Genomic DNA, 13,558 nt, shown 5'->3' on the forward strand with positions numbered 1-13,558 from the left:
TCACTTTCCCATCGCTAAAATGCTGCAGATTCAGTGAAAATGTGCAGCACAGCTGCTGGACTGTACAGATGAAAGCAGAGACCCTAGAGTGTATGGCTGTGAAGCACGTTGCGTCTACAGCAGTCACTCAGGTTTTCACTCCCACAAGCCCTCTCCACATAATCACTTATCAGGACAGGAATACCTATCCTCTAGATCTCTTAGCAACAATATTGACTGCGTATGGAAATAAGCACCTTTCATCAAGCCAGTCGGTTCTGATGTGCACTCTGCTCAGCCATCCAATGGTGGTCTATGACCTGCAGTTGTTCAACTATTGATGTCCAGTCAAGACAGGGGCAGCCTGTAGCCTAGTGGTTAAGGTACATGACTGGGACCCGCAAGGTTGGTGGTTCACTCCCTGGTGTAGCCACAATCAGATCTGCACAGCTGTTGGGCCCTTGAGCAAGGCCCTTAACCCCACATTGCTCCAGGGGGGATTGTCTCCTGCTTAGTCTAATCAACTGCAAGTTGTTTTTGTCTAGTAGGTCAAGGTCACAAAACAAATGAATGTTGCACAACTTAAGGAAACATACATCTCTGATGAACAAGATCTAGTTCCGGGGCCTTGAGATTTCTGAAATTCTGCTGCCACAAAATTAACGGAGCAGAAGAAAAAAAAGAAAAGAAAATAATATTTTTTGAGTGATTTTGATTTTGGAATAGTGGGTGGACATGGAGTGTGATGACGTATATAATTCCTATGGGAAATCAATGTGGAAAGAAACCCAACAACTGATATAAGATTGATGGCAAGAGTAAATGTGGAGGCCAAAAGGAACTGCCCAAGATTCAATGCACCCCATTCTCATCTGTGAAACATGATGGTGGTATGACTTGGGCATGTATGGAAAGACCTCTATGTTGTCAATCAGGAATTCCCATCTGTTTATTATTAAAATAATGTACAAATAATACACATTTTTTTGGAACTATAACTAATTCAAACTAATTCAACTATAACTAATTCAATTTGAATAGTGATTAATACAGGGCCTAATATGTGCCAAGAAAACATTCCTCACACCATTACACCACTACCACCTTAAGTTTTGCCTTAAACTTAAAATAGCCTTAATTTTTCTTTAGCATACTGAACACGTTTAATTGGTTATAGGTGAATGATTTGGCCGGACAAGAATTTTGTAGTTTTTGGCTTTTCGTGTTTTCCTTAAGCAAGCAGTATGTTTGGGATCATTGTCTTGCTGTAGAATGAAATGCCATCCAATGAGTTTGGGTGTATTTGCTTGAGCAGATAAGATGCTTCTGTACACTTCAAAATGTATTCTGCTGCTGCTGCTATCAGCAGCTACATCAAGAATGGAGACAAATGAGTCAGTACCTGTGGCAGCTATACATGCCCCAGCCATACCACCACCACCATCATGTTTCACAGATGCAAGTGGGGTGCATTGAATCTTGGGCAGTTCCTTTCGTCCTCCACATTTACTCTTGCCATCAATCTTATACCAGTGAATCCTGGTCTCATCTGTCCACAAGACCCTTTCCCAGCACTCAGCAGGCTCTTTTAGGTAGTTCTTAGCAAACTGTAACCTGACCATCCTGTTTTTGTGGTTAACTACAGGTTTGCATCTTACAGTGTAGCCTCTGTAGTGCTTTTCATTGCGTCTTCTACGGAGAGTAGTCACTGACACATCCACGCCTGACTCCCAAAGAGTGTTTCTGATCTGTTGCACAGATGTTTTTTTATTCTGCATTATGGTGAGAATCACCAACTGTAGAGGTCTTCCTTGGATTATCAGAGCCTTTCCAATTACTGAGCTCACCAGTGTTCTCTTTAGCGATATTGCAAACAGTTGATTTTGGTAAGCTCAAGTTTTGTCTGTCTCTGACAGTTTTTTATTCATTTCTCTTCCTCATAATGGCTGCCTTGACTTTCATTGGCATTTCATGTTGACAAAATGGCAATTACTCCAAAGGCAATATAAAGCTGAGAGTCTAGACTAAATTACTGAATGCTTTCTAATACCTGCACTAAGGAAACAATTGAACACACCTGACTAATCAGAATCAGAATCATTGTCTCAATGATTATGGTGACCTGAAATGGAAATGGTGACAGGGCTATGTATAAAAACTGGAATAATTTCTACATGGTGAAACCAAGATGTAAAAAGTACCCTTTAAAGAAAGCTGAGATCTATACTCACGGAGCACTTTATTAGGAACAGTTGAACACATACTTAATTAATGTCAATATCTAATCAGCCAATCATGTGGCAGCAGTGCAATGCATAAAATCATGCAAATACGGATCAGGAGCTTCAGTTAATGGTCACGTAGATCACATTTTCCCCCATTCTGATGGTTTAAGTGACTTTGACCATGGAATGGCTATTGGTGCCAGACAGGGTGGTTTGAGTATCTCAGAAATTGCCAATCTCCTGGGATTTTCACGCACAACAGTCTCTACAATTTAAAGAGAAAAACTATCAAAAAACTGAAAACATCCAGTGAACAGCAGAAACACCTTGTTAATGAGAGAGGTCAAAGGAGAAGGGCCAGACTGGTCAAAGCTGACAGGAAGGTGACAGTGATGCAAAAACCCACACATTACAACAGTGGTATGCAGAACCACTCTGAACACACAACGCGGATAGATCTTTAATTTCTTAAAGTGGATAGGCTACAGCAGCAGAAGACTTAATAAGTCTCAAAATCATCTAAAAAAGTCTCATAAATACCTAATAAAGTGCGTGTGCGTGTTTTACAGTGAGTGTAAAAAAGCAGGGACTGGGTACATTCCTAAATTTAAGATGAGTTTGGTTTGTAGGCACATTGCACAATTTCGTTCTTTGGTAATTCTGTGGCATGCTGTCTACACCGCAGACAGAGGAAATTGTGTGATTTCATATGAAATTGCCTGTTGTTTCCATACTGCACAGACACCGGAAACGGCCAACGGTCAAGCACCTTGAGCATATGGAAGCTGGCAGTGCTCATCGTGCTATCATTAAAAAAATGATTCATGTCTTAATTTCATGCCAGCTTGTTTGTTTATTTAATAGCCCCATCATTTCTTTGAACCAAAATTGTTGCTAAAATGCCTGAGCTACAGCTGTAGACTGTGCTGGTAATCTTAGTGAAACTCCTTTACTGCAGCCCCATGCATGAGTGAAGCAGCAATAGTATATTCAGCTTTTGGGAAATTGAGGCAGAATAAATGGTTGGTGCGATCAGAGCTCTGTGTGCACAGGGGGTCTAATGATTCCATTAGAGGAGAGGTGCACAACCCCATTCCTAGAGGGCTGCATTGTGGTGCTTTTTTTGCTCCAAGCAATTATTTTGGCTTTTTACACATTGATGGATTATCCATGCACCATTACAGGCACTGGCAGTTTTGTATAGGATTATTTGGGTTTATCTGACTTAGTGCATACAAATACGCACTCTGCCCTAAATATCCCACCAGCTTTAGCAGCATGGCGCCTATTGCGCAACCGGGAGACTGAAGTTGCTCACTCCCTGCTGGGATCAAGAAGGCCAGGCCCTGTTCGGCTGACTCTGACCAGAGGAAAGCAAGTTATCGACTTCCTGTTTCTGGACAGGGTGGGTGTGCGCACGCGCGCGCGCGCGCGCGCGCGCGCGCGTGTGTGTGTGTGTGTGTGTGTGTGTGTGTGTGTGTGTGTGTGTGTGTGTGTGTGTGTGTGTGTGTGTGTTTGTGTGTGTGTGTGTGTAGGCGTAGGGGGATGGGGGGTTGGGGGGTTGGGTGTGGTAAACAGGCGCTCTGCTTTTGGGTGGGTCTGGATTACAATGTAGAGTTTTCACACCTCTGTGAAAAAAGGCCCACTTTTGTCTGTCTCAGTAACATTACCTTGAAAAGCTCCACCTCTTCTCCACCCGAAACCAAACCCCCTTCACATCCGTATAAACACATGGCCTCAGATATAGGAGGACACTATATATGCACACAATACAGACCCTAAACATAGTCTTGTGCGTTTGTCCACTGTGGCACTGAAGCTTTAAGGCAAACATAGTTGTTTCAGCTTTGTTACTCTGTCATTCTGTTCAGAATTCTCCCCTTTTCCAGGTTATATCATAGCCAGATGCTAATGCGCTGCTATCACAAAACGGATGTTGATTCATCAGTGTTTTCCAAGTCTGCTCATGGCGGGGGTGTACCTAAACATACTGTACTTGTTCCCGCAGCTTTCCTGTCTCTGGAAAGCCATCCAGTCTGAGAAGGGGCATTCCAGCTCCTGCAAGATCATCCCAGTGCAGAAGCAGAGTAAAGCTGGACACAGGAAGCTCCGTCAGGGAGCAGAGAGAGCCCCTCCTGGGTCACAGCCTGTCAGAGACAGGAGGCTGCTCAAGGGCTAGCTCTAAAGGGAGACTTCCATTTTGTTTCAAGGAAAGAAGACGGACAACGGTGGGGCATATGCTGCAGAGGATGAAGAACAAGAAAGAGACAGTAAAAGAGCAGAGATAGAGGCAAGATGGTGGAAGACAAAGAGAGAGAGGCAGGGAGAGAGAGACAAGGAGCAAGAGAGAGAGAAAGCAGAGGGATGATCGATAGAGGGGAGAGGGGTAACATTCCCTCCAAACACGTGTCTCCCAGCCGCCAGGATGCTGTGCGCGGAGTGTGACACGCAGGCGGTCTGGAGGAGCTTCAGAGAGGGCCGGGGGTTTGGGCCAAGGGGCGCGGGGTGCAACTGAGCGCCTGCGAGCCAGTCTCAAAGCTTCCTGTCTGCAGCCCTGCGCAACTTTCCGTCTCCACACTTATCATGCACATCCACCATCTTCTTATGCGCCACAGAACGTCTCCTCAGAAACAAAGATGTTTGCCGATTTCAAATCATAATGATTTTTACTCACTGATACTACACATCAGCTGATGCAGATATTTATATTTAGGGTCTACATTGATTTAATTAGCATTTGCGAATGAACTGTCATCTTAAAAGGCCATGGAAATTTCCCTTGTGAAGGACGGTAACATCATCATCATTTCGATTTTCAAAATAGGTTTTGACACTTATGTGTTATGAGTATTGTATAGGAGTCTCAGGATGGCTGTACCGATACCAGAACACAAACATCATCTCCAAACCGTTAAGTGACGCCACCACAGCCACATGCTTACACGCCACCCAGAGCACGTACAGACAGGCGGTCTTGCTGCTGATAAGGTCTGGCTGAGGGCTGGTGCAATAAAACCCCTCTTTGCAGCTGTCACGCTTATTGGCGGAAATGGGCTAGAGGGGAAGTTGGGGTTTTGCGTTTTTCACCATTTCATCTGAAAGTGGATGAAATTAGTCAGTCCCAGTAAGAATGCATTTTCTTTTCAGGACTTGTCAGTATCTTTTAAAAACACACATGTTTTCTGTTATGCATTATGAACAGCTCAACTTTAACAAGGAACATAGAGAATAGGGTAAGAAATACAATGTAATGTATGGGGACTATTCTTTGCAATAGCATGAATATGTGTGTTTCTACCCAAACAAGGGAGATGTACAGCTAAATGATTACATTACATCATGAATAAGACATGGTCTATCAAAATGGGAATATTTTACTGATTTGGAAAAGCATCAAAAATGAGTTAAGGAAAACTAGTCTTGTCTATGGGACAACTGCTGGTTAGCAAGAGGGTAGCTCTCTTAGCTTAGGACCAATAGATACTACTCCTCTATTGCAGAGATGGGTACACTGTGTGAGATGTTTAGTGTGGAACAAAAGTGTTCAGAGTCATTTTGGCCAATAGAGATCCCATGGGAGAGACTAGGTCTGTGTTCATAATGTTGGAGTTGGAGTGCTTGTCTAGGATCAATTTAGCATTTTAGCTCCTAATAAATAAAGTTAGGATATGCACCAGGGAAACCTGATCCTAAATCAGCACTTTCTTTTCATCTCAGATGTTTTATAAACACGGGCCCTGCAATGTTCCCAGATGCCACAGTCAAACTGCCAAACTGGCCTGGTTTGGTCATGTGTAAAATAGTAAAAAATGATATCCTGAATCCTACTCAGAGCTGAACAGCGAATGAGATGCGTCATGACCAGAAGTGAAAGTGTAAAGCGTGTGAATATAGTGCGTCATTTCCTTTCTTCTTCCAGGGGGAAAGAGATGTGGAGAAACCGGACATCAGGAAACGAGGGATGAGCGGAGCGTCACTGATGGTCTGCAGTGCCCGTGTGCGGACGACCCAAGAGCGTGGGCGTGCGTTCATGAGTCAGGCTTACACAGACCAGAACCCAGTCACAGGGTCCAAAATGGAGTACGGAAGGGGACCTGCCAACTTTTCCACAAAGCAAGATTACTAAGCTGGATAACTGCACTGAGTAAAAACCCCCCTAATGGAACACGAGCTGAAGTAAAAAGAGCTGCTTCAGGTTTTACCCTGTGTTATCCAGCTAACCCGTGATCCTATTTTGAGAACCAGGCCCCTGATGACCATTCAGAACAACACGGAGCTCCAGTAAAGAAACCTTAGTAATGGAATGCTGTGAGTAGAGTGAGAGTAGAGGAAGGGAGGGTGAAGGAGGAGGAGGGCGCGGAGAACCACAAGCTGGAGTCAGAAGAAAATAAGGCTGTTGAAGATATTAGCAGAGAGGCTGGTCTGGTGGTGGGGATTCTATGTTATTTAACCATCACGGGGAGTGTGGATTAGTGAGAGATTCAATGAGAGGATAAAGTTGTTTTTGTATATCCTGTTCAGCAAAATGTAATCTTCTGCACTTCTAAGGTTTCTTCAAAAACCAGCACGAGAGATGACCTTGAATTGATCCAGGAAACTTTGACAATAATACCACTGTGTCGGCCATGAGCTGTACTTTGGTGCAGGAACAAGAGGAAATTCTTTTAAAAAAACCAAACAGCCAACAGCCAATGTGTGAGTCAGAGGTGGCTTTTGTCCCAGTCCTGGAAAGAAATGAAAACAAGAGCACCGCACTGCTGCTGTATTGCTGGCATCCTCGATATCGCTGAGGGACGGACGGACATTGTTGCAGCCTCCCCTCCCCGGCTCCCTGTGCGCATGGGCCTCTTGCGATGCTTCCTGACCGTTTCCTGTGGGACCCTGGGAAAACCGTCAGCAAGGCCTCCACGCCCCACTCCGCACATCCTGTTCTGAGAACCAAGCGAATAGCACAGCCACCGTTACCGACGAGGAGCGGGCTTAGGTTCAGGCTCGCTGTGAGCGCACTGTCCACGTGAATCTCCTGCTGGCCTGCTGTTTCGCAACTCTCGCCGTTTCCTCAAAATGTAAGAACAACACGTTGTCTGAGTCCGGTTTCAGTGCTACGTTTAGCGTTGCGGCTCCTCTGTCTGGTCTCTACGCACGCAAGCTCTGGATCCACAAACAGCCCAAAACCATGCTGTACGTTAAAAATGAAGCATCAATGAATAACTCCTGAAATGTAAGCGAGGCGAGAACTGTTTTCATTATTTTTATTTTTATTTTAACTGGGCCCTTCAAATCACTTACTGTTCCCACAGTCCAGTTTTTTTGACCAGGAGTGTGTGGGTAGAGATGGAGAATGTGTGAGTGGGTGGTTGAAATAGAAGCGTTTTTTTCCGACTCTCACAACAATGATGGAACAGTATTTTACCATTCATGCTGCAAAGGCTGAAGGAGGGTAAGAAGAAGAGAAAGATCTTCAGAGGAACATATCGAAAACGAAAAGCAGGCCAGGATTGTGAAATTTATCCCTAACCCTAACCTTAGCTCCAAGGGTTTTTATTAACACTACACACTACCCTTTAAACCTATTCCCTACAATCAACTCCCTACATATAGCTCTCCACTCTATACTCCACACCATAAGCCATATGCCCTGTACCCCATGCTGGAAACATCAGCCTCATCCTCTCAGAACGGAGGTGAATGCTGTGCTACTCAAAGGTGCACCGTAATACATGTTGTCCCTGGTACTGCATGATGCAAGAGGCATGAAGGGAGTGATGTCACTGTGTGAGAATACGGTGTCGTGTGCAGAACCTGTACCTGATGTTTCATGAAAAACACAGAAAGTGTGTGCTGTCAGAAATTCTGTCTTTCTTTCTTTATGAACATAAAATACAAGGATCCAGGGAGTATAAAGGAAGGAGGACAAAAACCCATTCAAAATCAGTGCTATTGTGTGTGTTCACCAATGACACAAAAAGATAATCACAGGATATTTGTAATTTATGCACTGTATGCACTGCACCTTATGTTAGACCATACTCTCTACACCAGGGCTGCCCAACTCTTAGTTGGAGATCTACTCTCCTGTAGGTTTTCACTCCAACCCTTCCAAAGCACAACTCATTCAACAGTTAGAGGCCTTGAGTAAATGTGTGAACCTTGACATGTGGCACATATGCCTGTGTTTTTGGAAATTGGTGCAAGTTCAACATACATCAGCTTTCAACCCTCAGATGTTTGGTTTTGCTGCACTCTTTCTATAGGTTACGCCAAAAGATTGGCTGATAAAACAGATGATGTGCAGTCATACATTGCCCTCTACTGGAGATGAAATGCAATATAACTTCAATCAAGTGTCCCTCTTGCTGGCTTGGGGGGAAAAGTATCGCCACCTTTTCTTAACACAAGCTTGAAAATGACATTCCCAAAATAGAATACTTACTATTCTTTAACCCTTTTGACTACATGCATAATCTTGGTCTCTTCCAAAGGGTGACCATTTGAGGTTTGTTTTCCAAGAGTCAGAATTACTAAAAGTATTACTAAAGCAAAGTTACAGACGCTCAAACACAGTGGAAGTGTGAGATTTTTTTTTGGAGTGGATACAGATTATTGTGGCTTTTTGTAATAAGAAACTATTATACATTTGGTTTTCTGGACACTTGTTGTGAAAAGGACACTGGCATTACTTTATTACTTGTTGTATGCGGATTTCCAAAATGCAGAGAAGGTGAAGTCCCCCCATGCTTGTTCTGCCTCAATTGTATAGAACTCAATAACACCGATGTGCACCTACATTTCTTTTAAATTATGACTTACATCTATTACAAAATATTCACATTCAAAATGTGAACTGCAAGCAATTTACTGTAACAAATTACTGATCAATGACCATACTGAAAATGCAGAACATAAAAAGAACATCTAAAGCATAAAAAATACAGACCCCCTCAGAAGCCAGTTCCTGGAAAAGGGACCTTCAGTTGGTCTATTTTTCAGGTGGTCTTTTTTTCAGTTGTCTTTTGAAAGTTCCATGCTCCAGGCCCATTTCCTGCAGTGGGTCTGTAAAAACTTAAAAGGTCCCAAATTGTGGAAAATGACCTTTCCCTTTCTATGTGGATAATAAAGGAGTTGAATGTGCTATAAAACACAGCGAAAGTATCAAAACAATCCGTATGAAGAAAATGTTAATTTAAACAAGCTGTTTGGAGTTCCGTGAAGTAGTGACATCACTCGTTTGCTTCAGCATGTCACACCTTGTAGCATTCAAGTACTGGGCACAGACAGCCTTTAGTTTATTGGAGCCAACCGACCAATCAGAACAGAGGTTCAGTTATATCAATGAGCCTTAAAGACACAGTCACTAAAACAGCCTGTTCTTAAAGCACATGTGAGGCACTGATGAATGGATATGTGAAACTGGATTGAGATTGTTTTTGGTGAAACACAGTTCTTCCCTCACAGGTAAAATATCTCTGGATCCTGGAAGCCTGAAACTCAGGGATCACTGTCTGGGATTACTTTTCTTCCATCCAGTTTCTTGGTCAATTAAGAGAAAAAACATTGAAGTGTTTCTACAAGAGCAGGCTTGACTCACTACTATACACTCACATTCAGAGATGCTCTTCTGCATACCGCTGTTGTAATATGTGATTATTTGCGTTTCTGTCACCTTCTTGTCAGCTTTAACCAGTCTGGCCCTTCTCCTCTGACATAACAAGGCGTTTCTGTCTGCAGAACTGCTGCTCACTGGATTTTTCTTTTTGTTTTTTGCAACATTCTTTGCAAATTCTCAGCAGGTCTGAGATACTCAAACCACCCTGTCTGCCACCAACAATCATTCCACAGTTAAAGTCACTTAGATCACATTTTTCCCCATTCTGATGGTTGATGTGAACATTAACTGAAGCTCCTGACCCGTATCTACATGATTGTATGCATTGCACTGCCACACAGTTGGCTGATTAGATAATCACATGCATATGTAGGTGTAATAAAGTAAACATTTTCTTAATAAAGTGCTCAGTGACTGTATGCTTTGTTATTGAACACTGTATTTTACACAGATTGCCTGGTTTCACCTGTCCATACATCATAGGAACCAACCAATTTCTCCCGTCAGCCTGTCAATGAATCAAATGAGAACTGTACCTTCACTCTAAAGCAGGGATGGGCAAGATGCGCCATATCTGTGTTTATCTGTAATTATTTAATTAGCACCATCAGTTAGATGGTCTGAATTTTTTAGCCACATTCCCTGTAAATAGCAGCTGATAAATGTTCTGTCCTGTAGCATTTTATTGTGGTCTAATTTGGGAGTGACTCGGTCATGGTGCACATGGGTAATTAGCTGACTGAGCCAGGGTAGCTGGTGGCAGCAAACTCCTGCATACACACCAGTCCACTCCTGGTCTAAAGGGATCATTTCTCATTTAGCACCTTTCAGAAAATGAAATTATTAGAAGATGAAAGCATCATTTTTCTGCAAACCGATCCTGACTGATTAGAAGCCAAAGGAATATTTGTTACTGACAGCATGCACACCACATGGGTAAATGGGTAAATGGCTCATCATTTGAAATGAACCTTTTAATGTTCTGCTCGACTGTTTGGTAGAGCACATCATATTTCTTCCATTGCTTTTTTCTTGGCAAGGACATTAGAGGGAGACACATATTTTCAACAAGCTAGTTAGTTATCAAAAATGACAAACTGAGAAGGACATTTAAAAAAAAGAACTAATAGCTTGTTAAAATTCAGAAATTCAATTAATGTTGAAAGAAATACCCACTTGCAAGGGGAGGCACCAAGATGGAACAGCAGGAGACTGACTGGTGTGGAGACTGACCGGTGGAGACTGACCGGTGTGGAGACTGACCGGTGTGGAGACTGACCGGTGTGGAGACTGACCAGTGTGGAGACTGACCGGTGTGGAGACTGACCGGTGGAGACTGACCGGTGTGGAGACTGACCAGTGTGGAGACTGACCGGTGGAGACTGACCGGTGTGGAGACTGACCAGTGTGGAGACTGACCGGGGGAGACTGACCGGTGGAGACTGACCAGTGTGCACAGCAGTGTAATTTTCCAAGAAAGCAGCAGAGGGCAGTATTGAACAATTCTAAACATGGTCCTGGTTCAATCAAACAATAGGACGACTGCTGGTCACTTTCAATTAGGAAGTAAAGCAACACTTCTAGATTTCTTCTACCAGATCCTTGAAGAACATCTTAATTCTAAATTAATTGCATTCCACTCAGTATATTTTAATTAGTAATGATTACATTTTAATTGATTGGAGTAAACTCTGAGTTCACTGAGTGACACAAGCTTTAAGTTGCTACTCAGAGCAGAAGACAAACCACATTGCTGCTATCAGACTGACACCCTCTCCCCCCTACCCTCACACTGATGTGCACAGAAAAGAGAATACAAACACAGCAATACCATCCGTCCAACTGACCAGTTCAGTAAAATATATGAAGAAACAGTGAAGCAAACTGTATGATAAAGACAAAATGTATGATGTATGCTTATAGCGGCCGGCTTCTATGAATAGGGGCTAGGAGAGACCTGCGCTATCAGTGCATGTGTGGAATTCTGTTGCAGGTTTCTATTCATAATCAAATTATTTTATTTGAATTTTTTTAATGTAATTCCCCATTTTTGGAGCATCTAATCAGGACTCTAGACCTGTGTAGTTACTGTGGCAAGGGACTGCCGGGCTGCAGAAATAATGTAGGAAAAATGCTCGCAAAGTAAAAGACTCCCTCATGGGAGAAACCAAGACCGATTATTCACCAGCCCATGGAACTTGTGTATGTTTTCTTTTTAAAAGGATTATTTCCATTATTCATCTGTATTGTGTGTGAGTGTTCTCTCGCTGTCTGACACACCTGCATTTTAACTACACAGAACGCTGCTCTGTGTCTTACCGCTTAATGCCAGCTCGATTCATTTCACTGTGTTTTGCGAACAGACAATATTTACACTGGGGGTGAAAAACATGAATGTCATCGCTCCCCATCCCAAACAGCAGGACAGGCGGCATGCGTGACAGGTACGCCCTCTCGCTCTCTGGCACCGCCCTGCCTGTGACACCACTGTCCGTAAGCTCGGGTGGCTCAGTTCCAAAGGCAGTGACCCTTGCGTGAGCTCGGTGTGTCAGGCGCAGTCTGTCTGCTGTAATGGTCTGCTATCAGAGAGCGGCCGCTCCAGGGCTGGGCGGCCAGAGACACTGCAGTCTCTGTTCTGCAGAGACAGGAGCTCCAGGGAGCAATCGGTCTACGGGACAGTTATATACAGAAGTCGAAAGGTATCTGTCGTCTGTTTTTCCATCCATAGAAATGTCTTTCATTGTTGTCGCTGTGCATTCTGGGAGGAGCAGGAGGCGCTGTGCCGAAAATAGCTTTGGTAGAGCTGCTTCCTGTGGCCGCTCACTGAAAAACAATGCTCCTGCGTCGGCCAATGAGGAGGGGAGACAGAGCAGGATCTGTCCTCTTGATTGGTGTATTTTGGCGTGGGGAAATTCAAATCATTCTTCTAGAAAGAGCCATACATGCAAGCACACACACTCACACACTCACATGCATGAGCAAGCGCAGGAATGTGTGCATACACATGCATATACACACACACATGCATTAACAGGCATACACACACGCACACGCACACACACACACACCCTCACGCACACGAATGCACGCACACACGCTCACACACTCACACACTCACACATACACACACACATACACTCCAGTGGCCTCCCAATTGAGGAATGAACTATTTTCCCCTTGAACAGATCACGCTGATGAAGTAAAAGAAGTAAAAGATAAAAAAGATTTTGCAAAGCGTCTCATCGCTGATGTCTTGATACAAAAAATCATAAAGTCTTTAACATCAGAGACCAAACTGTCCCTCTGTAAATAAGTCAAATTTAAAACAGAAAATAAAATAGAAAATAATATCAACCACAGTAATAACAGCGGGAATCATTATTTTAACTATGACTAGTTCAGACGCGGAGGGGCACAGGAGAGTGTTTGGACCGCGTTTGGACCGCGTTTGGACCGCTGCTGGAGAGTCTGCGTGTTCAGAGTTCGTCCTCGTCCAGGAGAGCCAGCTTGCCACGTCTGCGCTCTGTGGGCGACCCGGCCGTGGGCAGGCCCCCCTCCCCCGCAGGCACGCTGTGGCAACCCTTGCTCCCTCTCTAAGGGATGGAGGTGGGGATGGCAGAGAGGAAGAAAAGAGGTAAAAAGTTATCATTTTCCATTCCATTCCATTTACACTCCCATAATTCACCTGCTCATGTGGCCTCACTGATTGCAAAACCAAAAACAAAATTTATATATTTATCACAAACAC

General features: G+C 43.7%; 1 protein-coding gene across 2 annotated transcripts in view; it reads right to left on the reverse strand.

The window, feature by feature from the left end:
- Positions 1-10,750: 10,750 nt before the first annotated feature.
- arhgef25a (Rho guanine nucleotide exchange factor (GEF) 25a) overlaps positions 10,751-13,558 on the reverse strand; it is a 66,185-nt gene continuing 63,377 nt past the window's right edge. For both annotated transcript variants that reach the window (XM_061258980.1, XM_061258981.1), the window contains one exon: positions 10,751-13,403. In XM_061258980.1, the coding sequence (XP_061114964.1) occupies positions 13,287-13,403 (117 nt within the window). In that variant the 3' untranslated portion in view covers positions 10,751-13,286. The remainder of the gene's footprint in view (positions 13,404-13,558) is intronic.

Source organism: Conger conger, chromosome 10, assembly GCF_963514075.1.
Source record: "Conger conger chromosome 10, fConCon1.1, whole genome shotgun sequence".
Classification (NCBI taxonomy): Eukaryota; Metazoa; Chordata; class Actinopteri; order Anguilliformes; family Congridae; genus Conger; species Conger conger.